Source organism: Pavona decussata, unplaced genomic scaffold (genome assembly GCF_977016875.1).
Source record: "Pavona decussata unplaced genomic scaffold, jaPavDecu1.1 SCAFFOLD_32, whole genome shotgun sequence".
Classification (NCBI taxonomy): Eukaryota; Metazoa; Cnidaria; class Anthozoa; order Scleractinia; family Agariciidae; genus Pavona; species Pavona decussata.
This window is the reverse complement of record NW_028145455.1, coordinates 1801134-1827044: the sequence shown is the minus strand read 5'-3', so window position 1 is coordinate 1827044 and position 25911 is coordinate 1801134. Positions and strand designations below refer to the sequence as shown.

The 25911-nt window shown below is 37.5% G+C and overlaps 1 protein-coding gene across 5 annotated transcripts in view; it reads right to left on the bottom strand.

The window, feature by feature from the left end:
• Positions 1 to 4658: 4658 nt before the first annotated feature.
• The window catches only part of LOC146484573 (uncharacterized), a 56028-nt gene continuing 34775 nt past the window's right edge, over positions 4659 to 25911 (bottom strand). For 3 of the 5 annotated variants that reach the window (XM_085104681.1, XM_085104679.1, XM_085104680.1), the window contains exons 3-11: positions 16352 to 16610; positions 13010 to 13314; positions 11510 to 11604; positions 10835 to 10991; positions 9770 to 9833; positions 9384 to 9437; positions 8270 to 8481; positions 7505 to 7670; positions 4659 to 6906 (exon numbers count right to left, since the gene is read on the bottom strand). In XM_085104681.1, the coding sequence (XP_084960807.1) occupies positions 6710 to 6906; positions 7505 to 7670; positions 8270 to 8481; positions 9384 to 9437; positions 9770 to 9833; positions 10835 to 10991; positions 11510 to 11604; positions 13010 to 13314; positions 16352 to 16589 (1488 nt within the window). In that variant the 5' untranslated portion in view covers positions 16590 to 16610 and the 3' untranslated portion in view covers positions 4659 to 6709. Of the gene's footprint in view, positions 6907 to 7504; positions 7671 to 8269; positions 8482 to 9383; positions 9438 to 9769; positions 9834 to 10834; positions 10992 to 11509; positions 11605 to 13009; positions 13315 to 16351; positions 16611 to 16680; positions 16740 to 22810; positions 23991 to 25911 lie in introns of those variants that run through there. The other 2 variants (XM_085104682.1, XM_085104683.1) reach the window with 2 other exon arrangements.

Genomic DNA, 25911 nt, shown 5'->3' with positions numbered 1-25911 from the left:
ACATGAGAAGAGCTGATGTCGTTTTACCAAACCATTTTGTTTTTCCCTGTTTGAAAAATAAGATGTTTTGGTGAAAATAAGACATAAAATAAGAACCAAAATAAGTATTGGTTTAAAGAGTCATTTTATCTGGAACTGAAGAAAACTCACAATTAAACAGACGATTTTTATTTTCGCTTTAATTTATGAGCAATTTTTGGCGAAAATTTTCGTATTTTTATATCCCTTTTACAAACATTTTATCATGTGTACCAGAATTCTCGACCAACATTTCCCGCTCACCACTAAGAATGTATCGTACTGATCAGTTTTGCTTTCGTTTTGCTCGAAACGCATTATAATCCTAATTTGTGAATTTAACCAGGACGGGAATACTGCTATATATCGACCGAGTTGGAAGAAAGCTAAATACTCCTTGTGTTCTGTATTTTATCGGTCTTTCTAAATTTTAAGCCTAACAGCTCCGTAACTTCACAGTATAGACTTCAACACTTGCTCACTTTTCCCAATAGCCAGTTGCAATAAACAAACCTCCCGCTGAGACTGCCTGAGACCAAGGCTATTAATATTTTCTTCAAGACAACATGCACTCAACAGCCTCATGTGCAATAAATACAACTGCTTTTAAGTGGTTGCTCCTTTTTTACAAAATAGTTTTTTTAAGGTAAGTCAACTCTCGCCTTGCGGACACCTCGTAATTACGGAGAGCAGCTAAATCCCCGGAAAAAATAAACTAAAGACGTTTCACTGAAATAAATTCCTGCTAAATTCCTACGCACTCTCGCTTTTAAGGACACTAACTAGTGGTTCCGAGAATGTCCGCAATAAAGGAAGTTGACTCTAATTTAAACTGTACCATGAATTTTTTTGTACCTTTTTTACAATCAAGGCCACCTAACCAAAGTGACCTTCATTCTTTGGCTCGATCATTTACACTGGAAGACTGGTTAATAGTTATGCAGTGAAACCAAATCGTTCAAAAGACATAAATGATATTTGTAGCAAAATGATTCTGAACGAGATCCCGTTTATAGACATCACCGAAACGAAAATGATAAAAAATTAATGGTAGTGGTGGTGGAACAATAATGAATATATTGTTAAGCACGGGAAAACTGTAGAGTGATAGCAAGCCATAGTTGATTTCATTTCTCAGATAAAAGCCAATTCGGAAAAACGACGGTAGAGAAAATTCCCTGAAAACTTTATTTTCGTACCAGATTAATTTACCAAATAGCTTTTGTAGATGAGACATAGTGAAAAGAAAAAACCTCTTTTTAAGATTTTCGTACGGGTGGAACAATTATGGATTTATGGATTCTGTACCAGGGAGAAATAAACTTCAAAGCGGTTTTATTCTATTTTATTCAACACAAATTGCTCGATTTCTTATGCATCATGTGGCTTTTCTTAGCTTTTTCTATTACTGGAACTGGTGTCAAAATTCGTCTTGGAATTAGACCATTTTCGTACTTCGGATTTCATGGAATCTGTTTGGTAATCAATGTCACCCCCCGTCCGGCATGTATTGTCACTTCTTGTCGTGTCAAGTTAAGCGAATAGGCCATTTTTATGTTTACGTCACTTGTACAACTACCAGAATTCATTTCTTTTTACCTTTCCAAATTCAAATTTTGTAATCCCAGTGGAGAGAAAAGAACAATTAACATAACAAAAAGCTGAAGGATTCTGGTAGTTCTAGTCAAATAATGTCCTGTTACAGAACTCAGCTGGGCTGGTGTACGTGCACAAACGACACGTTTAAGTTGTGTCCCACCCTGTGCGTTGTTCGTGATCCGTAAGGAGCTTGGACAGTTCGCAACAGTTGGTTGAAGCCATGATATATTGGCCAAAAACGATAACCAGAGGTTTTGCAACGAAGGCAGTGAAAAATAACGCCGCCTGTTTTCGTTTTCAGCCTGGGAGCATGGGGGTGGGGACGGGGTTGGGGCGATTCCACCCCTTCCATTACTTTTTGCTAATCTTTCTTTAGGGTGAATCCTCCGTTGTAAAGCTTCTTAAATGCCTCGTTAATAAATAAATAAATAAATAAATTAATTAATTAATTAATACCTTATATAGCTCTAGCTGCATAAGTGCCGGATGTGAACTCAAATACACGGCTAGCCACTCAGGCGAACCAGTCAGTTTGCTTCCTCTCCATGGAAAGCGTTGCACAATTCACGGAAATTTAATTTTTTTTTTTTCTCAGTGCTTACCGTCCTGTGGGGTCAAACGTTGCCTTTGAAGCTTTTTATAGCCGAACAATGGCTGTTTTTAAGACGCTTCCATACGCTGACGTTATGTCCAGTACCTGTCAGTTAGGATGTTTTACATTTTATTTCATTGTTTTATCGCGAGGTCATTAGTCCTCGTGCAGAACAAGGTCTTGTGGTACGTGGTCTAAGGTTAAGCAAGACTTCTAATGTTGGGCATAGCTCAGAGAAGTTTAATTCATCCTGGAGTTCGGGGTTAGAGGAGTGTTCACGCAAATCTAAAAGGTTTCCACTGATACAATCGGGGAAACTTTGTTTCAACAAAACCAAACCACAATGTCTTCATCAGAACACGAGCTGTTTGGTGGAGATATAGAAAGGGAAACAACTTACAGTCGTTAGTGGGGTGGGAGACAAATATAAAAACAAAAATTACGTTACAATTAAAAACATTTTTACCTGCTCAGTAAGTCAGTTTTTAAAATAAAATCAAATTTTAAACTCAAAGCGTTCAAAAGTGAAAAGCTAAAATTATGATGAATTTAGCTTAAACTAGGATATTTCCTTCTTGATAACGCAACTTCTTCAACTAGAACAAACGTAGAAAGTTTAAAAAGTTATTATTAATAATTTAGCCCCAAAGGAGCTAGGATAAACCTCTTGGAGGATGGAACCCGTTGTGTCTCTTTCCAGGACGGTTTTTCGAGTGATGGATCAAAGTGGTTTCTTCCGTGCGGGGTTTCTTTCTGAGGTAAATACTTTGACCTTATTGAAAGCATGAAATGTCCAGGGCCCAGTTGTTCAAAAACCGACTAAACTAATCCTGTATTAACGTGAGCTCTGGTTGGAGGTTTTTTTTTTGGAAGAATCTTTATTGATTATTAATTTTAATTACAGTACTTGTTAATTACTAATCAATAAAGATTCTTCCGAAAAAAAAAATTGTCCCTCAGTTTTGACTTTGACGTTTTTTTACTATTAGCTTTCTGTAAAATTAGACTTCAAAATCGTTTTTAACGAGCGAGATAAAAACCTCCGTTACTTTTTAATCCCGGATCGGCTTGATCGGTTGATCGGCTTTCGTATGACTGGGCCCAGTATATTTAGAGATGTAATGTCCATAGATAGCTGACGAGATCCTAGTAACAACGTGTCGATGAAACAGTCCAAGGCGACCAAGTGCTACCACGTGAACGGTGCATGGTACTCAGCACTCATGAATATGCCGCACCTTTATTGGCCACTCTACAACAAAGGGTGTTCCAATTGACCATAATTAGCCATGTTGAGTCTCGGGGGAGTAAAAAGCTTTGTTCAGTTTGCGCGACAAGCCTTGGCCAGACGCAAATTCAGTGCGAGGCTTGCCGTGTAAAAACAAAGTTTTTTATTCTCCTGAGACTCAACATGGCCACCGTGTGATAAGGGTCTATAGGCTAGATTTTCGGGTTGTTAATTTAAATTAATTGGACAGAGAAAATTTCCTATTTTATGGATTTTCAAGTTACTCCATCTGTCTCCAGCGTTCCTCCATACAAAAGGGACGATACGCATTTTCTACAGAATCTTGGAGATTTAACGGCACTTCCGAACTGGTAACAGCGGGCTGTATCCGCATGCGCCATTAGCAGCGTCTGCTAGCCTTAAGGACTGCTTCGGAACGTAGACTGCGTGTACCACCCTTTAATGGTGCAATTCCTGCCTAAGGTATTTTAGATAAACAAGCCCTTGCAAACCACTCGATATTCCAAAACGTCTTGTCATAAACGTCCGAAACGTCTTTAAAATTAGAAAAAGTGCTGAGTTTAACTTTAAAAAATATAACGATCAAAAGAAAGGTTGATTATCGACTGGGCCCTATCGGAAAATCTACTTATAGAACATGACACCCGGTGGCTTATCCTCTTAAGTACTTCATTCCTTCGACCTTTATTTGTAGTTATGTATTATTTGCGCATGCTCTAAAGGTCCTTATGTCCACTGTGCGTGTAAATACAGCCGCCATTCAATCGTGCATCTCACGCTATCTAAAGGTAGTTTATATAAACGCTGCTCAAAGACAAATTTAAAAAGCAATACCTATTGTCGTTTCTGCCTTGTGATTAGCCAGTGGTCCAATATCTCTTAGCAACAGTCTTGACCGTTTCCCACCTTTTGGAGATTACACCAAGCAAGCGCTTAATGTCCGCGTCTCGGCGGGATTAGAAAAAAAACAGTTGGTTACCAATGGATACTCAAGAAATGCTCGAAGTAAAACAAAAACACTCAGGTGCATGGACTGTTTTTGCAGGCATTGTTTACGAACTGCATGGAAAGAAACGACGCAATCTCAAGACAAGAGTTAGTGGTTAGGGCGCCGGACTTGAAATCCGGTTCTCGGGTTCAAGTCCCGTTCTTACCGCTCATCGGCCGCGTTTGTAAATAGCCAGCTGGTCTGCCTACAGACAGTTGGGATTTTTAACCATATTATTTTCAATTTAAATTATTTATTTGTGAAGTTTAATGCTCGGCCCCACTAAGTACTTGTGCTATAAACACTGCCGAGGGTAAATAAAGGTTGTTTATTTATTTATTTAATTTCTCTGTAAGTGTATTTTGACTTCGTTTGAAAAATTAAAGTTTACTTAGTCGAAATGCATTTTTCTTATCGCCCATGACCTTACGGACGTCTGCTACTGACTAAAGTTCTATACATTAAAATACGTTTATCGGCTTGAATGCCACCTTGGGCTGCTATCAAGTAATCTTTATGTGCATGAGTCTAGTTTTTAACTAAGACCGTGTTTTGTTGTTGTTGTTGTTTTGTTTGGTTTTCATGTTATTCAGCCAGCTTAAATTAGACAGTTCTTCTTGGCTATTAAGTTGGCACACCTGAGAAAGCAAATCGATAGCGCCTGGCAATCATATTGCACTTTTTTTGTAAATCAGAATGTCCCAACTAGCCATTGTTCTTCATCATAAATTGATTTGAAAAAGGAAGAAAAAGCTTTGGAATCAACGTTTCTGTTTAAAAATTCATACCGTACTAAAACGCACAAAATATATACACGTAAACTGAATGCTTCGATTGAAAAGGTATCTAATCAGTGTCATTATGTGAAATCAATGGAGAGATCATGATATTACAATAATTTTGGCTTCCTGTCGTTTCGTCACAAAGTCGTTTGGCTACAACGTTAAGTATAAAATGTGATCACCGATTTATTGTTCAAAAGTGAGCTGGGGTAAAAAATAGATGTAGCTGCCTTTGTGTATCACGATGTTTGTGTGCGGAATAAATTGAACCCAAATGTTAGAGTATATGTCACTTTAACGATGTATCGAAACGACCGGTAACCATTTACTTGAACCGCTTAGAAACCTGAATTGCTTTTCTACCTGCTTTAAAGCAGTTACGCAATTTAAACGTAACTTCTAACGTTTTGTGTAATCGTTTACATTGTTAGAAGAAATAATGTCTACACAGGATGAGCTTTTCTCATTTGAGTAAGATTACTGTGGACTCCAACTAATATAATCTTCCAACAACCCACCATCAAGTCTTCAGGGACGAAATTCACGATACCCTCCTAAGTTCAGATAAATCCAAAGTACTGTTGTCCATAATATTCGCTTGAGATTTACAATACTATTTAAAAGGCTAAAAAGTTAAAAAGATATTAAAAAAAACTCTGAGGATGACTTGATTAGTCGAAAACGTTTGGTTTTTTAATATCTTTTTAACCTTTTAGCCTTATAAATAGTATCCTAAGTACTGTTTCTAACAAATTGTCTATTGTTGTGCCAACAAAAGGCTATTATAAACAATCAATACTTAGGGTAAATCTTACCTTAGCAGGCAGGCCTTTACACAAACATCCGGGTATTTTTTGAGATATTTAGAAGTTTCCGAGATATTAAGAAAATTTTAGAAAATTTTAACATATTTAGAAAATTTTGGAATATTTAGAAAGATTTATAGCTTTTTTGGCTGTTTTCCAGCTTTTCCTCGCCATTTTCTTGACAGAATACTCAGTCATAGTCGTTATACACATGATAGATAAACCAACTGTTTAACCCATTAGTGAGAAAACACTAAATTTTGCATCCATGTTGTTTTGAGAGTTGCTTTATTTCCATAATACTGGTGTAGACAATATCTGACATACTTTTCAGCTCCCGCCGGGGAAAATTTTGGCATAAGGGTTCAAAATCGGCTAATTTTTAAAACAAAAATTTGAGATTTTCGAGATATTTCGAGGATTTTTCGAGATATTAACAAATTTTTTTTGGATATTTAGAGATTTTTTTGAGAATTTCCGGAAAGATATTAAGGCGATTTTACATGATATTTCTGTAAAGGCCTATAAGCAGGGCTTCATGAATACGGCCCCAGGTTATTAAATTAATTTACTTTCTCGAGGGCTAATTTGCGGACGTCATCTATGTACTGGTTTTTCTTGCTGACTCTTACCAAAATTTAACTCAAAGCTTCCGCTATCTTGGTTCAGAAAAAATCAAACTCGAGGGAATTTCCTTTCGCGCTTGTTACATTTCATATCATCCTTAATGAGATTCAACACTTGATTGACTTCTTGAATCTTATTCTCCAGCTCTTTCAGCTTCTCTTGGGTTATGTAACACTTGCCACGACTTGAACGTTCACGCAGGCTGCTCATTTCCGTGAGCATTATTGATATCCCGCGACTTGTGCCTGTAAATACACAAAATAAATGTCACCACTTGTCAGGTGTGATATACCACTAATATTTTACCTGAAATCTACTTGTCATAATAATTAATGGCTTATATTTTCAGAGTATTTAAAATTATTTATGTAAAAAATTAATACCAGTTGAAAAGGAAAATAGTAAAATAAAACTGAAAAAATAAAGGGAGGGAGAAAGAAATTTTTCTCTGAAGGCAAATGTAAGATCCTCTTGTTTTGTCATAGAAGATTACGCTGGTTCATAATGCCAAATTTTGTCTGACTGCAAGAATTGGTTAAGATATCTTCTCAAACTCATTACTAATACAAAGTAAATAACTAAAATGTGGTGAAATTTTCTCCAATAATTCTTAATACTTTGAGAAGCTATAAGCAACACTCAAAAGAATGTTGCATCCGATTTCCAAACACCTCGAAGCTGTCGAAGCTGGTTAAAAAAAAAAACCTCGCTCTTGCAACCCTCGCTCTTCCTCGTCCGTAATACGTCCTTCATCTTCCGTTATACGTCGCAGCCTCCAATTTGGCCGACCTATCTCTCTAAAAAATAACTATTAATTAATAAATGCCAAACACAGTAACAAACCTTTCTTAGAAAGATGACAATGAAATTTCTTCCACAGGTCCCAGGCTACTCCGGCGATTACTAAAACAGCTGTTACACCCAAGCACGTGAAGAGCGTCGGGAAAAATAGCATACCTTCAGGATCAAACAGATTACTTTCCTCTCTGCCACCACCTTCCAATCCGCTCTAGATAATTAAAAAATAAGTTATAAGTCATTCAAACGGTCAATGAAACAAGTCATGTTTCCCAGCAAAATTGTTTGAAGTCCCGGTTGGTTTTGGTTTTGGCATAATGGTTGAGAAAGTTCTGTGAATTCGAGCCAGTTTAATTTTTTAACCCTCGCTGTAATATCCCTGAACGAAATAACTGATATACTGCAAGAAAGGCTTAACTTTTTTTGTTTTAGTTGCCTTCGTTACTTCCTTCGCCTACTCGCCTGTCTTCACCATCTGATCCTACGATGGTAGTTGAATGACTTGGGAATTTCCTGTATTCCCTAGCTCTTATTGACATGGATGTCAACAGGTATTTTGAAAATTTTAAACTAAATCAGGGATAACCACCAATGATCCCAATATTCTCTAAATGTCATTCACTAGTCACGATCTCTCATTTCCCATTTTTCCTTCCTATTTTCATTTTCCCATTCCCCATTCTACGTATTAGTAACATCCGGTTTGATCCAACAACTAACTTTCAAAAGAGATGAATTACGTCTGGAATAGGGCAGGCAAATTTAAGGGATAGGTGTGTTCTTATCTTGATCCTCTCTTGAAATACTCACCGAAAGAGAATCATTAAGATACCCTTCAGCCATTTCAAATAAATCTGACTCCATGGTGTACCGTTTTTCCCGGAAGCAGTTAGCCAACTCGATATTTTTCACACGAGCGCCATATTCCAATTCACTTTGTTGAATAACTTCCTGAACTTTGAGTTCGGTCGTTGGATAATATTGTTTGAAGTAAACAAGAAGATAAGCATCCATCAAAGCTCCTAAGAAAAATGAGGGGAATTTTCACAATTTATGCGACTCACTGCCGAAAAAAGGATGAAGTTTGAAAAAAACTGTAAAGTTCAAAGTTCAGGAGGGTTACTGATTAGTTCTATAGAAAAAATGCGAGGCATGTAACTAAAGCTTAAAAAAAGTATTCATTTGATAAGTTTGTGTCTAAATAGATGATGGATTAGAGAATTAACTCTGCAGTGAATGTTAAAGTGCTAAAGGGAACCCATGAATTTCCTATTAAGCGTTAGCCCTTATCGAGACCACACGAGGCAAAAAATCTTCGAACTCATTGGGAATCGAACGCACCTCTCCGGATTTGAGCAACACTAGCTCTATGATTCGGTTAAGAGGCCAGACGGGGACAGTTCAAGTCGTGGGTGATTATGGTAGTAATTGCGGTAATGACAATGTAAATGATACATGTACAATGAATGTTGTGTCGCTAGAACTAATCACGGTGTCTAAATATTCTTTTGAAGTCAATTATCTCTTGCGTTTACACAAATATCATTTCACGCCGTAAACTGAAAAAAGCAGATTTGGGCCAATAAACCTTTATCACACGGCGGCCATGTTGAGTCTCAGGCGAATAAAAAGCTTTATTGTGTTTGCACGCCAAGCCTCGTACTGAATTCGCGTCTGGCCGAGACTTGCAGTGCAGAAACAAAGATTTTTTTTTTCCCCGAGACTCAACCTGACCGCCGAATGATAAGGGTCTATCGTTTACCTTGACAAAAAAATGTGGCCCATACCTCTTCTATAAGGGTCCTGGCCTAATTACCTTGAATTGCTAATGTTCCTTTGGAAAAAAGAGTGACTGAGACAAGATTAACGGTATCCATCAACTTTTTGGCAGTAAGTTGCCACAGCAACCACAACTATCTAATACCTTGGACTCTGCCACTCTGTAACTCCTTATGAATGCCATCTGATGTTTTAACTCCTTCAAAACAAGACAAAAGAAAACAATATAAACTGTGGAAAACAGATTTGTCAGAGAATCATGACCTCATCTAATACATATTTTATCTCGAGATATTCCCTTACACATGTGACGGCGCATCGTATATCAAAGTGTGAGAAAGTTGTCACTGGCGAAAAAAGAAAATCAAGACTATTTTCGCTGTTAACGAATGTCATAGCTTTGAAGATCAAAGCATACGTGCTTGGTCAGTGGGCTTTGCTTTATGCAACAATTTGAATGAAAAACTAGTTTACTTTCATGCCACATAAACACTTTCAAGTTTAAGTAACATTCAACGTTACATTACTCACTTTTAATATTGGCCTGATTACGGAATCCTGTTGTGCTTTCAATGGAGTCGAGAAGAGCCACCACCTGTTGGAGGAATAAATGTAAATAGGCCTCATTATGAAAGTGAGGCTAAGTGCAAAGTTTTTATTGTGAAAATTAGTTTTCGTTCATATAGAAACAAGTTTATTTTTCATATGAAAAGCTTTTGCACTTAGCCTCGCTTTTATAATGAGTTTCACAGCAACACGGAAATGGACTATTGTACCACTATTGCATGGTTGTAGTTGATGTGAAAGGGTTTTACAGAATTGTGATTTATATAATTCATATGATTAACATAATGTGATTTTCCACTGCATGTTGACCTGCTCTTTCAAAAAAAATGCTCGTGAACTGGGAAGGATGTATATTTTAGCAGGTGAAAAACGTGTGATCATGGCACCCAACGAGTAAACGCCCCCTTTGCTCCCAGATCGTTTTGTGCTCTTTTGAAGACATTTTTGTTTAAACTAGTGCATTTTGATCTGTTCGGATGCTTTAGCTGAAATTTTTTAATTGCAGAAAGTTTCAGGAAACAGTATATCTTTACAGTAGGTTTGGAGAATTTGCTGATCATTACGTTTAAGCCGTGTATCGCATGAAGTATTTGCATGTTTAAAACACTGATTGCTAAAGTTTTGGGTAGATTTATTTGCTACAGAATTATACTTATTAATTTATTTAGAAAGAAATACAGGCAAGGGATCCTCTTAGAAGCGATGAGGAAATATTAGATGAGGATTCCTGTGGTTTAAAAACAGGAGAATTACTGAGAGAAGGTTAATTTTTGTTCATTGCTTAGATGAATATTCCTATATTTGAAAACCCGTCTGTAAAAGTTAGTTTGTCATGATAACATCAAATTCAGTGAACACTGACCTACATCATGAATTTTGGTGATGTTTGCTCCAATATTAAAAATGTCACAAACGTCCAAAGTGGGCGAGGGAAGAATTCGTCTCTGTGGCCTACACAGTTTAAAAGGCGCCCACTGGAACCTTGACTCAGAAACTAAAACCCAGGCTTTGCTTTCAAGATCTACCAACCTTTGTTCCTGGTAATTTCATTTTAGTTTCCAATGAAAGAGTTGTCAGAGAGGACGTCAAAGCCGCAGTGAAAATGGAGCACACGCAAATCCCCATTAAAATCCAAACAATTGCGAAAAGGCGACCTCCAACTGTACGCGGACAACAATCTCCATAACTACAGAGAGAAAATTTACATTACATCTATCACCATGTATCTGTGACAAAAAACAATTCAAACTGATAGATGAACAAAAACATACTAGGACGAAAAAGCGACAACTTCCGTAATAAGTTTGCTTTAAACATCGGCACAAAGTTTTATTAGTTTAACTATCCTATTTTTAATTTAATTCAGTTTAATCAGTGATCCTCAACGATTCTGAATTTACAATGCTAAAGACCACGGAGATAAAAGGTCAAAGAACATGGTTACTCTGCATGCACTTAGTAATCAGCTCTAATAGGGCTATTGTTTCATCCTAGAACTGTCCCTAATGAACTAAGCAGCTTTGCTTCTCGTTTCGTACTCTTATAATAACGTGGGCAGATGCTTTTAATGTAAAATGGTCTTGTTTTCAACAGGCGTTACCACTCTTACCTAGGAACCATTTTGCTGATAGTCAGACTAAGAGTAGCTACAATCTGCTTCTGACTCATTTTGTGATTTCAAGAAATATTGAAGAGAATAAATACCCAACAGTTGTCATTGAAATGAAAGCCCACCAAAAGCCTTCCCAAGTTCCTCTGGTAAATGTTTGAGGAAAGTCGTCTGAGTTTTTCCTGTTCTCCTAGGAACGTAATCATATCATAAATTGGTTACCTAGGTTAATTTTTCTTATTATGTTGAAATGTTTCTGTCCAATTACTCAGTTTCTTAATATAATGAAAAATACTCCCTTAATGGAAATCATTTCTGCGTTTTAAACTAATCTTTTTACGTTGCATTATTTTTCTTTGAAAGATAATCCCTTTTCTGTCATCTTACGCACACCACTGATGCCCAACTCAGAATGTCAAACACTGGGATACGTCAACAACAGAAAAACTAACAAACAAAGAAATAGGAAACTGAGAAAGTCTAAAATAATCTAGCATGTTTAAAAAGCAGTGCAGGTGATAAGTTGCTATCGGTAGAAAACCGGACATGCTTTTATGTAACACTCATTGTTTATATAAAGTAAATTAAAGCAAATTTATTTATGCACGGTTGGATAGCGGGTCGTGTAATCAAACGAATATAAACTCCTTAAAATTTTTAATTCCTAGTTGGCAGGGAGGCTTACTAGATGGCTATTTACAAAGCGTGGACGAGGATTTAAACAGGGGACTACCCTAAAACAAACCCAGCTTGTGGTCATAGAGGGAACTCGAACCTGTGTCTCCAGACTAAAAGTCCGCGTCTCTAACCACTCGACCACGTCACCTCCCTGAGATGGGCATTTTCTTTCTTGTACAATATAGGTCATTTTATGAAAGTTCACATTTGCACAGTGGAACCGGTATTTTAAGTGTTCTTTTAGCTCTACTTCCTTACGATGAAGGTCTGGGCCCATGCAGTTTTTCAAAGCACGATTGAGCTTTACTCGGGTAGGTGTGAAATATGATTCCAGTTAAATTGCTGATAAATAAAGATTTTTCCAAAAGGTTTTCACCCTTCAGCTTTGACTTGGACTCGAAAAATTCTTCACCTTTATATGTAGCCTCAAATACGTTTTTTATAAATAAACATTTTCAACGAGCGAGAAAAAAAGTTCAGCTCACTTTTACTCGTCCATTAACTTTAATCTGCTTGGAACAACCGCCGGTTCTGGTGTCCCATTTCCCTATATTTAATATGTTCCCTGGCATGAAGCTCTGCGTGTAGCCGAGTCAACAGAGGGTCTGCGAGGGAGGCTACACTGCACGTCGCAGCTATTTTAAAGCAAGGTTGCCATATCATCTCAAACGATCACATGATGGTCGACTTGTGCGATCTCAAATGATCGCAAAGAGGTCCTTCTTCATTAATTTTATGATCGCAGAGGATCCCAGAAGTTTGTTTCCAAATGATGACATATTCATTTGCAGACTGCCATCTGCTATCCTGCAATCCCATTATATGGAAACTAGGCTTAAGCTGATGCATATGAGTACTAAGACGCCTTTGTCTGGACCTTACGCAGTCAACTGAGAATTCAACTCTATTTCACCTACCAATGACCAGGCAATAATTCCGGCAAACAATGATAAAACGAGAGTAAGAACCAGAACAGGCCACGTCGTAAACAGAGACTTCACCATTTGCAGCGAATGGTTACTTTTATCGCCTTTGATAACCACGAACGTTACTCCCGTATGTGGCACCAAGGGAACAAGATTTGAATGTTTCTTCATGTTGCAGTCAGCTTCAAGATTGACAACTACTGGAAATTCCAGGTCTGGTTTATTTACATCCGAACTGTTGTGAGCCAGGGTAGTGCTTAGTCTGCAGCATTCTGTCAACATCAGCTCCAGAAAGTCTGCGAAAACAGGCAGGATCATAGCTATTAACTTGCAAACGTAATAATGAGTTTAAAATTAACTTTACAATGTGCGGTTAAGCTGAAATGAAAATTATGTTCACCGAGTTAGGTCTCAAGCTTTGTAGTGTTACTCAATGTATGTCCCATTTGACGCATGGGTAACCCGTTCCGTGACCTTAGAAAGTGGAAACGAAGATAAAAGGTCCGTTGGCCTTTCATCCACTTTCACTCATTTCCCATTCAATTCTGTACGCGTTTTATTTTTGAGGGTTTTTGTTTTACCAGTCTACCGTTCGTTGCAAATGAATGTTGTGCCACTAGCACTAAGGACACAAATGAAGGATCATAGAATTAACCGCCCACAAGGTGTATGGTAAAGTGCTAAAGTGAACCCATGAATTTCCCATTGAACGTTGGCCCTGGAGATTGCACGAGGTAAGGAAAAAATATCTCCGACCTTGGCCGGAATCGAACTCGCGACCTCCGGATTTGATCGTCCATTGCTCTACCGACTAAGCTGCGAGGCCCGGAATGAATACGTTAGTTGGTGTAGAAGAGTTTGAAGAGACGACATTTTGTCAAATTAATTTATGTTGTCCTGATGTACCTATTATGACTTCTGTTTAGATCTAGAATGGGCTAAGCCTCGCTTACATATTACAGCATCTTGCCTATTGTTGTAAATAAACAGTTTCAAGAGCAAGTAAAATTACAATTGCTAGTAACTCCACGATGCATCAAAAGTGTTGTCTTTTCTTCACAAGATCTCAATAAATGATTTCAGTAATAATGTCATGCCCTCTTGGAAATCAACTGTTGTCATACTTTGAGACTGATCATTGTATTGTCTGAAAGCCGACAGTTAATTTTTCGATTATCAGTGCACGCAACACCCTGAATAACAGGGTAAATAACATACAATGTCAATTTGCAGCCTACTTGGGGACTCTCTTCACTGCAGAGGATCAAAAGAAGCTTTTAGGATCCGGAGGGAGGAATACATTGAGTGCAGTCCCAAAGGAACGCCGCGATAGGCCCAACGCACTCGACCACGTTGTATTTTGGCCCTGGACGCACTGCCAATTTCTCCTTGAGCGGTTGCGAGGACGAGAGAACCCTAAAGTTTGTTTTCTCGTTCGTTTCCAAGCAACTTAAGCAAACATAGCGCACGCCTCATAAAGTGGCAATCAGTGTTCAGTCAAAACCTGGTCAGACAAAGTCGAGACTCACAGAATATAACTTAACTACGCCATTTCTCCTTCATCCCGGCAAAAATATTGCCGGCTGAAAGAAACTTTATCCGGATACACTGTTGTCATCACGTTGTTCCTTGAAACTTTAAAACTTTTAATTGAAAGTTGCCACTTTATTTCTGTATGATTTTTGTTGTGGTAAAAAATCTTTTATATCACAAGGACAGAAAAATATCGTGGAGTTTCGGTAGCCCAGTGACTGCAAACAAATATATTAAAAATATAAAAAGTAAAGGAAAAAAACAACAAATAGTAGTAATAATTCTCTTTAGTTTTCTCATCTTTAAACAAAAAAAGGTCTTCTGTTTCTTAAGCAATAGTCACCAATCAAGTCCCTATCAAACATGAGGGAAAAAACCTGTTCAATAATACACTTTAAAGCTGCCGAATGTCAGCAAGAAAGAGCGATTAAATTTTTCTTTAATAACTCCTCAAACTCATCAATAATTCAAAAGCCAAAGATAAAGGAAATCATGCACTGTAACGTGTTTGGATATCTGGTGAAGAACTCCTCGTTTTTGCATCCTTAATTTCCCCTTCAAAATCAGTTTGTTTGAGAATTTATATCAAACACTCGTCACAGTGTTTCATCACAATATCAAAATACTCCGCTACGCGTCGTATTTTCAACTCTCTTCGCGGTGTCTGATATGTGATGTCTCGTGTTTGAAATATTACATCGTGGCTCTCATACAATTACTTTCTTTGATAACGTTTCCTCTTTTAAGACTGCCTGCCAGTAGAAACGTTTGAGTAGCGAAAATCCTCGAAGTCTCCTTAGTTTTTTAAGATATTCAATCTCGAATCCGCGAATTCAAGATTAAATAAAATTGATAAATGTATGTATGGTGAAAAGTGCGGAATGCCAGTGTGATTAATACAATACTTGTAAAGAAAAAAGTCATTGTTTCGGTGATATCAAAGGCAGAACTTGTTTTACCAGAGGCATATCTCCCGGCGTTAATAAACAACACTAAAATTTTATGTCACTCAGGGCTTATTAACATTATTACCTTATTGTCTGTATTCTCGTATTTTTTCTATTATTATTATTATTATTATTATTATTATTATTATTATTATTATTATTATTATTATTATTATTCTAAGAACTTCTCGGAAAAGCAAATACGAGAATCGAGAAGATGTTGTTTATTCCACACGTCATCGGCTCATAATATTAATTTTCTTTAATCGGCTTTCTTCTAAAGGTAGTGTTAAGGAGAGGAAAGCAAATATGAATTGCGCTTGATATTTGCTTTTCGTAGGCTGATTTGAGTTTTTATGGAAAGTGATATCCGGAAAAATGTCCAACGTCTTATTTGTCTGCTGCTTACTGATGCTTCAATGCCAGCGTTGAGAAATGTAAGATTATAAGGCTATGCTACAGATCACACGTCGATATAAGTTTTTAATCAGGGGAGTTGCACGGCTCTTCCTTTTTCAAAGCTGACATGGTGTGTCAATTCGTCTTATGAATGTTTTCACTGCGGTCAAAGAAGCATTTCGGTTGTAAGCAATAAAGTGGTTTAAAAAAATCCCGCTGAAACCTCAAGCCAAAAGTTGTATTTTGTGCTAATTAAAAATAGCACAGCATTGACAATTTCCTGCCCCTTTTTGTCTTTTCTTTTCTTTGTTCAACGAAAGAGCGTACCCGCAGATTATTGCTTTTCAGTTTAAGGTGTAACGTTTATATTTAGTTCATGATTCGTAGATGCTGATGGATGTAAAAAAACACAGATCTCGAAGCCTAAAATCATCCAAATGAGCAGAAACATTACCTCTAAACAATCCACTAAACACTTCCGTCGAATTGGGTTCTTTCTCCACATACGGCGGGCGAGAGAGATACTCATTCCAGCGTAAAAACAACGTCGCAGGGCAGTCGACAGATCCAAACCACTCCTCGCGTTCAGTTTGTTCTGCGGTACCAGGTGAAAATCCAAATAAGCCAAGGAAAGCTGCAACTGTCAAAATATGAGCACGAGTAGCAGCATGTGTACCTCCACGCCAAGCCATGCGTAGTTGTTATGTAAGTGACTGTGAAAAAAAAATTCAATGTGAGAGAACGAAAGGCTTGTTAAAACAACAAGGCGAGAGAAGCACTAACATTGCGTGCAGCCTTATCAGATAACTTTCGGTTTTTTGGCTGTATCTCGTTTGAGCTGTACATGTAAATGAACGACTTACACACAGAGTGAATTAGCTTTATTTTTTTTTTTTTTTTTTAGAAATAATTGGTTTTGTTATTTTAATTTTTCATGAATGCAGTATAACGCGGCTTGGTATTATTTTGTTGTTATTGTTTAGCCTTGCCTTTTTCCTATCAGACGTCTATTCTTGTGTCCCCCCGTGTATTGTTTTAAGAAGTAGGAGGCGGACAAATCGATTCGTGGTACAGTTTTGTGGGATATACATTGAGAAAACTTAAAACGCCTCAAAAATTTGGATTTAATTACGACAAAAGAAAGTATTCTTTTGCGGGTTAAATAATGAACGTATCACCTCAACATACGTGCCCAGGAAAAGAATCAATTCCTTTTGTTTTTGGAGTAAACAAAGCGGGCAAAATAAGGTTAAATAAGGTTATTTTTGAATCGCCCAGGGCAACTCGGAAATTGAGGAGATAAAATTTCGTTCCTTAAACCAATCTTGGTAAACAGAAAGCGCTATTATGAAGTATATTTTGACTAATTTGATTCTTTTCCTTATTTTTGTCGACTTAAAGCGGGGCAATGAAAAAGATAGTTACTTTCACTTAAAGAAAAAATGTATTTTAACTTAAACACAACAATGAACGTTCTGAATAGAAAATGGTTATTCAAGGTTTGAAAGCTATGAATTAATTTGTTTAATATTAGGTTTGAAAACTACTACTGCTCGTTATTTCCATACCAATTACGGAAATGGGGAAATCTTGAATTTTGTAACAAAATGGTAGCTGCATGAATTTAAGTTAAGAAAAGCCGGACAAAATAAAAAAATTATACTATCGGCAAGTAAAAGAGAAACATAATTAAACAAGACCTCTATAACAAGTAAGACATTGGCCGAAATCTAATGTAATGAGAAAGGACTGATGTCAATCATGATTAGTTTTTTTTAAAGAAGCTAAAAAGAAATTTCGGGCGAAAACATCGAGAAATTTAATGGGCCAGCTAATAGTATCCGAGATATGGACAAAGTTAAGCATGAGAAAATGATATTATTCGGCGAACCGGGAAAATAAGAAAAGATTTAATAAAACTTCTGTATGATCGAGATATGAAAATTCCCAAAATCCAGAATAATACTATCGAGTGAAAGAATAATAGTCATAAATGGCACGTCTATATAATATCTGAAAAAGGTATTCAAAAGAAAGTAATATTATCAGAAAATCAAAACAACACTCGGTGATTAAATAAAACTTAGAAGACCATATCACTGAAGAAAATTGTCGAAATGTAGAGTTCTACAAATGAATAGCTGAATTGAATATTAAATTAAAGCCTTTTAGAAAGAAAGTAAGAAAAAAAACCTATCGATCAAGTGAACATCTATACACGATATATATGGAAAATTTCGTTGCATAAAGGCGATTCTCCGAGACACGTAAACTATAGTACACTGTTGATGCCTAAGTTGTGTGTTATTTTACCGTCGCTTTCATTAATTGCTACAAGATGTTCGATGCGAAACCTCTCACTGCGGTTGGCGTTCAGTAGACTTACGTCAATCATGTATGCCTTAAGTAGTTTCTATCCTACGGTTTGACAAAACTGTTCCCGGAGGATTGCAAGATATTAAAAGTTCACGGCTTTCTCCTTTCCCATATCGTTGCCGTCCACTGCATGTGAAGGGAAGAACATTTCTGAATCTCTTAACGTCGATTACAAACTGAAAAAAGTTGGACACCAGCAGCGACAATGATTGCGCTATAAGACCAAGTCGCTGATTCAGGGCCTAACAATACTAGATATGTCTAAGGAGTCTTGGTTCAATGCCGCTGAAATGATTTAATGAGATTCAGTTGAGCTTAAAAAATTTGAATCAAAGAATCATTTTTTGTTTTGTTTTTGTTTTTGCTTTTGTTTTAATGTACCATCTTTATGTTGGCTTAGTAACGACTGCTCGTCCGGCTCGGCTTATCGCTGCCGTTCGCAGACGTGCTCATCACGAATAGGCATCACATTTGTTTGTAAAGCGAACCAGCCTGAGCTGCTACTAAAAATAGTTCGCAGGAAAAAATACAGGGAAATGTATGGAAAGTTCAAAACACGACTGGACGCTTTCTGTCACAGCTACATCCCTCCAATTTTGTTCTTAAAATCCTTTTCCTAGTGTCAAAAGTTTCCAATTCATGAGTTTTTCAGAAGCGATGTTTCATGAAAATTATTTCACATCGGATTTCCATACAAACACTGTTATTTCAAGCCTGTTTGCCTACTCGTCAAAATGGCGTCGAAAATCGTGACAAGGCCTACTTTACAACTTGCCTATTTCTCCTCGTATTCCATATAAGATACCAATATAAGCAATTTGGTGAATTCTATTGCCAACTTCACATCCGGGAGTTGGCCTTCGAAGGTCGCATGGCCGTGAAATCGACGGAAGAGGATTTTAAACGAAACTGGGGAGAGAAGTCTTTCAGTTATTATGGATTGATATGGATTAAAAAGGACCTTGCTTAACTTGGGATATGTGCGCAAAAATATTTGTGGATATTAGTTCGCAGACGGTTAACGCATTCGAGCAGCTAACAGCTTCCGAAGAGCGAAGCCTGCGGCTCTGCGGTTCTTGGGATGTATATGTAGCTTAGTACCCTGTTCTTGGTATCTATCTCTGACTTACAAATATATTAACAAGTTCCTTGCAGTATTATCTAGAAAAATCCCTCCAAGTTGATTCGTAAACAACGACCGTAGTTCTCTGACAGTATGTAAACACAAAGCGGTTATTATCTGCTATGTCATTCCCTGTTAATATAAGCTCATCTTAAATGACTTCGCGACCAATCAATATGCAGGTTATCCCGGCAGATGTTTGTTAATATCATTTATGGAAAATGAAAACAGGTAGAGACTGGTGACGGTACCCTGACACTGTCTATCAGGCTAGCGGCTACGACCAGCTGCAGATGTGTCAACAAGGGGTAAAGAACACTTCACTTTTTTCTAAAGCTTTCCTACTAACGCAAAATTTTAGTGTCAGGTAACTTCCGCTGATTGGCTCAATGTTTCTGACCGTGCGGGCAATAAAACTGTGATCCTGGGCCGCCGTGTTCGAAAGCCGATTAACGCTAATCTACGATTAAGAGTTAATCGAGGTTTTCATCCCGCTCGTTGAAAATGATTCTAAAGGCTAATTTCAAACTAAAGGTAAAGAAAAAGCTTTGCAAACTCGGAAATTGCCTATTTTTATGTCAATACATAGCTGATAAAAATGTGCCAGTTGTCACTCGCCGTGTGAGTGTGAGATCAGGCTTCCCCGGGGGCGTGCGTTTCTAAAAAGTCCCGTAGGCATTTCGGTCCCAAAAACCAATTTTACGGACACAATGTTCATTGTCAGGAAGTAGATTTATTTACATAATTATTTGAAAGCTTAAACGTTGAAAACGCTGCAAGATGAAAAAACACATTGCTCTTTGCACGAAAAATTACGAAATTACCACCAATCAATAGACACGGATATGAAAAATACTCCTCGGGTCCGAAAACGTTTCGGGAGATTTGAGAAACGGTTCCTCTCCCCCCGGCCCCCTGATAAAGAAGCGCTATGGGACGGTAACGCCAACGAAGACGTCACCTGAAAATATAACTTTACTCAATTTGTACTACTTCGCCATCATTTTAACTCGTTCAACTTCTACAGAAACGGCTAACTACCCAGGAACTACATCGATAGAAGTGGCGCTCAAGAAAAAGCCGAATGAAAAGCCGTTCATCGTCGTCGGTTAACGATCTGCACAAAACCTTGAATTTAATTGGTCATTTTACGTTGTTATTTTGAAGAGGACGGCAAAGAAATGTACCGAAATTTAGCGAAAAATTCCATATTCTAAAAATTTATCGAGCTCATTTGCTGGAATATCACTATTTTTCATGTATTTAAGCTTTGTATAATATCTTCTCGCTTTATCTATGTGGATATTTTTAAGGACAGTCCACGTGTAGAAAAGAAAATCGGAAAGTCGTCGGTCGCCTCTTAGAAACATCGCGCCGTTGACAATGCAGTTGTACAGTTCTTATTCCGAAGGAATAAATTCGTCTTAGGTACTCTTCGCATAACTTTTATTCTGAAACAAAGAAGCGGGAGGATTTGTTGTCCCCATGTATGCATCTGTTGTAGCAATGTTCCTGATTTCTACGGATGTCTGACCTTAACACGTAAGTTTTATTAGCTCCATTCGATTTTATTCTCCCTATTCATGTAAACAGCGTTCAGCGAGACGTAATAAACTGTATAGTTTTCTAGGTGGCGTTCCTTCGTTTTTTACTATTAGCACCGGCAAATAAATTAAAATACTCATTTGATTAGTAAGCTGCAGATTCATTCGTGGCATCATTGCTATATCATCAAAGATCAGTAGAAATAATTTCATGATAGTACGATAGACCGGATCGGCGCAGCGCGCTATAATTTTGAAAGCGATGTTAACAGAGCTAACATTGAGTCCAGCACTGTTTATTTCTTTTCACGTCAACTTCAATAATAATCGAAAGGACCTTTTAAGATCACTGCTTTTCTTATACAACAATAGAATCAAAATCTTCGGACAAAAATTATTTAATGTTGAGGGCTGCCGGATGTAACTGTTCGACTGTTCCGCCGCGTCGCTCAAAGGAACGAATGCAGAAAAACGAATCAAACCGTCTACTCTCGTTCGCCAAGAATTTTACATAAAGGAGTAGAAAGAACTCGAGCGCTTTAGAGAGTAAATTTTTCTTATAGGTGCAGAGATTAAAATAAATCGGAGGGACTGAAGCGAAATCAACCAGTCCGACTTGCCTGGTCCGATTTATTTTAAATACGCCAGAACTTTCATCCCAGCGGGAATATTCTGGTAAACCAATCAGATCGCAAGACTAAACAATAGAAGCGCTTGTAAACAATAACAAACGGCCGCAAAGCCGAATGGGTGAAAGTGGGCCTTAAAGCCTTCTGTTTTGGCGTTGTCGTCGCCGTCGCCGTTGTTGTCGGTTAAGTTCTCTATTATTATCACAAGAACCTCACTGGAGCAGTTACAAATAAAAGGCTACAATAAACGATGTGAATTAAACTCCATAATTGTATATATGGATTCTGAACTTTCATTGAAATTTATTGGGCATTTCCCAGGCTACCTTTCGCGTACGCTTTTACGCTTTGTTTGGCAACCTTTGTCGAAACAGCTGTATTTAATTGTATTCAAGAACTCCTACGGAGAAGACCCTCGCTGAGCTGAATAGACCCCCTGCCTAAATAAACTGAGTTACTTGCCGGGAGGTTGACTAGGAAGTACTATCCAGAGTTTGATCAGCCAACCAGAGTGCGCCAAAAACACTATCCACGCGTTCGGTGTGTACTAATAGGGCATATACTTTTGAGTAAGGAACCAATAAAAATGACCGAAACTGTACTCTCCTGTGGTGAGTGTAATAATAAAGATCAGTACAAAGACATTTTAAACAAAAGTCGGGATCTTAATGGAAAAAAAAAAAAAAAAGAAAAAAAAAGAAAGAAATCCATTTGCGAAAACCAAGAAATACACTACAACACTTACGAATTATTGATGTGCTAGACAACGGTGCCAAAGAACCTGCTGTAGAGGATTAGAGGAATGGGTCTTTTCCAGGGTTATCAGTGCTAAAATGACGCCGGTCTCAAAAACTAATTCATTTTTTTTATCGCGAATGAAACATTACTTTACAAAACAACGGAACAATTGTTAGTTATAACAAAATAATACTTTTTGTAATACTCACAAAGAATTTTAAGCGATCAAGATTGGTTTGTAAAGGAAGTAATTGAACTGGGCCTCGGCCGTAGTTGCACATGATTGATTTACAGAAAAAAATTCAAAAAAATTAATATATATATATATATATAAACGTGAAATTAAAAATGGCCGGCAAACCAACGACTAAATGACGGAAGTGAACATTGCTTCTTAGCAATAAACTTGTCAGAAACATGACTACTCCTTTACGCCTAAATAAGAAATGAAAAACGAACAATGTGTTAAAGTAATTTTCATAAAATATAACTCCACTACTCACGCTAAAGAGCTGTTTCGTGAAAAATGGTGGCTGATAACCGTGAACCAGTCTGCAGGCTAAGGAACATTGTATTCTACTAAAGTCCCCTGGCAAAAATATTGAGATGTACTGTACGTCACGAAACCATTTAAGGGTAGCCGTTAATAATTTAAACCAATCACAAGCCTCAGTATTTGGTGCTAAATTATCGCTGAACATTCAAATGTAAACAAAAGGTTAATTTCAATTTTTCCAGCTGTCACCTTGGAATCAACCACTATTGAGGCATTAATTGGCACGGTATTTCCAGTTCGGTGGATGTTAGATTCCATTCGTTTTTATTTCGTGAGCCCCTCACTCAGCACGGATCTCGGTAACAGCGAATCAATCTCAAAATCTCAGTAAATACTGAACAGAAACTTTACCATTCTCTTTAGGAAATTCGACAACGGAAAAGCCAAGAATTGTATTGTATCCAAGGATTAATTGTTTTGCCAACAAATTCATAGCGTCGTGGCTTTCTTTCTTCTCCTTATACGCCTTTCACGACGGATACTCACGGATCATTCGCCCACGGAACGCATCGACTTTGGTTCACTTTTCGAAGGCAAGAAGGGATGTCCCAACAATTCTTCGATGCGAAAGTACATGTGTACAACACAACCCACTCATGTTTCGGGGTACTTTTTGGTAGAATATATGTATTAATTATTCACAAGTTTCGTAAAGGCTATTTAAATTGTTTCATCACTTGTCTGGCAGTTGTTCTTCAGAAAGTAAACAAATATTCATAGTGAAATGTTAGGAGTGTAAACAATGTTGTTTGGAGGCAGTATCAACAACGAGACAACGTTTGAAGAAATTTCTAGTAGGAGAACTGAGAAAAAGAGCCGATTCAGGTTGTCAAAATACTTGCGTGCTGAAACATTGAAGTAAAACAGTCTAATGTGCGCAGGTGTCTCCCTAGAAATTTGAACCGGTGAGGGTGTTTAATGACGGCGTGAATATGATCCAACATTTTTAGGACAAGATAAAAGTTCGAATGATCGTTGATTTAGAAAACTGAGCATTTAACTGAAAATACAAAAATTAAAGCGATTCGACGTTTCGAGGATGATGTTGATAATAATAATAATGTTAGCTATTACATCGAAACGTCAATTTCGCCTTATTAACTTTTGGATTTAAGAGAAAAGTTGCCGCAGAAAGAGATAATGTCCATCCTCAGTGACACTATAGCGTTGGGACAAAGAAAGAATCTGAGACCCCGACAGGAATCGAACCTATCACACATACTCGGCGTACACTGCACCGGTCGGATGCTCTAACCTTTGAGCTACCGAGAGATTCAACGCGCATTTAAGCCCCATCTTTTTTCTTCTCTGTTTTGGTATTCCGTCCATACTACACCGGCGTTTTCGACCACCGATAATTAACGGGTTTTTTTTAACAGACGGTCAGAGTGGCGGCTACGCGCATTTTAGTTCCATTGATCAACCTGCCGCCGTTTCAGATCACTTCACTCTTCCTGGCCATTCAGTCAAAAACATAGAACTCATTCCCCTAGAACTCATTAACTCCAACAGAGACGGCATTCGGAAAGCCAGATAAGCATTTCTAATTTCCAAGGGCAAGACTCTTGAACCCTATGGAATAAACAGACGCGATGAAACTTAATCTGTCTACTGTACACGTTTTAGCTTTCTTTATTTATCAACCAATCACATCTCAACTTTTCATTTGTGTCGTCTTTAAATATTGTAACCGTTTCTTTCCAATTTTTACTTAGCTTTTTGCCACCCCTGAAGGTTAGTATTGTCTAACCGAAATATTGGGCAATAAAATTATTTTAGCTGTCCGATCAGCCTTGCATTTAATTTTACGTTTTCTTTTTAAAAACGCGATCGTCGCAACGGTAATGCGGCGCATCCTCCACCGTAGTCAGTGTTTAGTTTTTCTGGGCCCGAAGAAAGTAACATCCTTTGGACATCTTCGTTGGTGAAGCGATATTTTGGTGTGGGCGACAAAAAAAAATTCAAATAAAAAAACTAATACGTAAGGGATACGATACGGGTGGAAAGCACTTGATGTGTTTTCAAATTTATCCCGATTAGTCTAAACGAGGCCTCACTACATATTTAATACCGCCTCCTCATCTTACGTTTCAACACGCACTTAACAAGCCTCAGCATTTTTTAAACTTTCAAAAATGAGGAAAGAGTTGTCTAACAGATCGATGTCGAGCTAATGTCGAAACAAATGTTGGAACCAGTTAAACTATATAGCTTTACCAATTTTTGTTTTTCAGGGAGAGCTCGGAGTCGCCCAGTTATTATTATAAACGGAATATAATCATAATGGAATGGAATATAATCATAACAAAACAAGGAGCTAGATACAACGCGTAAACAAGAAATACAAATTAATAGTTCAAATACAGCAACAAATAAGTCCACAAGCAGAGAATGCATACATATTATGAGCTGAACGAGGAAAGCTAATGATAAATTTTTCCTTGTGATATCAATGCATATTCAATCCCTTAGGTCATGAAAATTAAGGATATGATCACCCAAGGTGAATTTTCTTGAAATTTTAATAACTTCTCCCTGGTCCTTTGATAAGAAAAGTATGGCGATAAGATAGAAAAATTTGTTTTTTGATATAAGGGTTTGAAGGGTTAAGATGGAATTTACGCAACTCAGTAAACGTAGTGCAAATGCGACATGGAAACTAATAAAATGTCTGAAAATTAAGAATGCAAATTAAAGTTAAGAGCTACCGTACCTCATCTTTTAGCTACAGGAAACTTAATTGTTTTGGATTTAAAGCTCCCCGTTTCGTTGGCAAACTACCTAATTACGAACCTGTTGTGATAGTGGTAATATTGTTCTCTGTTGAAGCATGTCACCTTGGTTCGACTGTTTCAAACGTGCGAAAGTACTGTTGCCAGGTGGTGAGGTGATTAGTTAAGTCTGTATTTACAAACATAAACTAACTCACTCTCAGTAGTATCGCCAAGTATCGCCAAGTAATCAGAACGTTTTTCGAGGCAGGTTTGATTGCGTGCCGGTTTGTGAGATCATTTACAAAACTACCAAGGAAGCAGGTCGGTCGTGCTG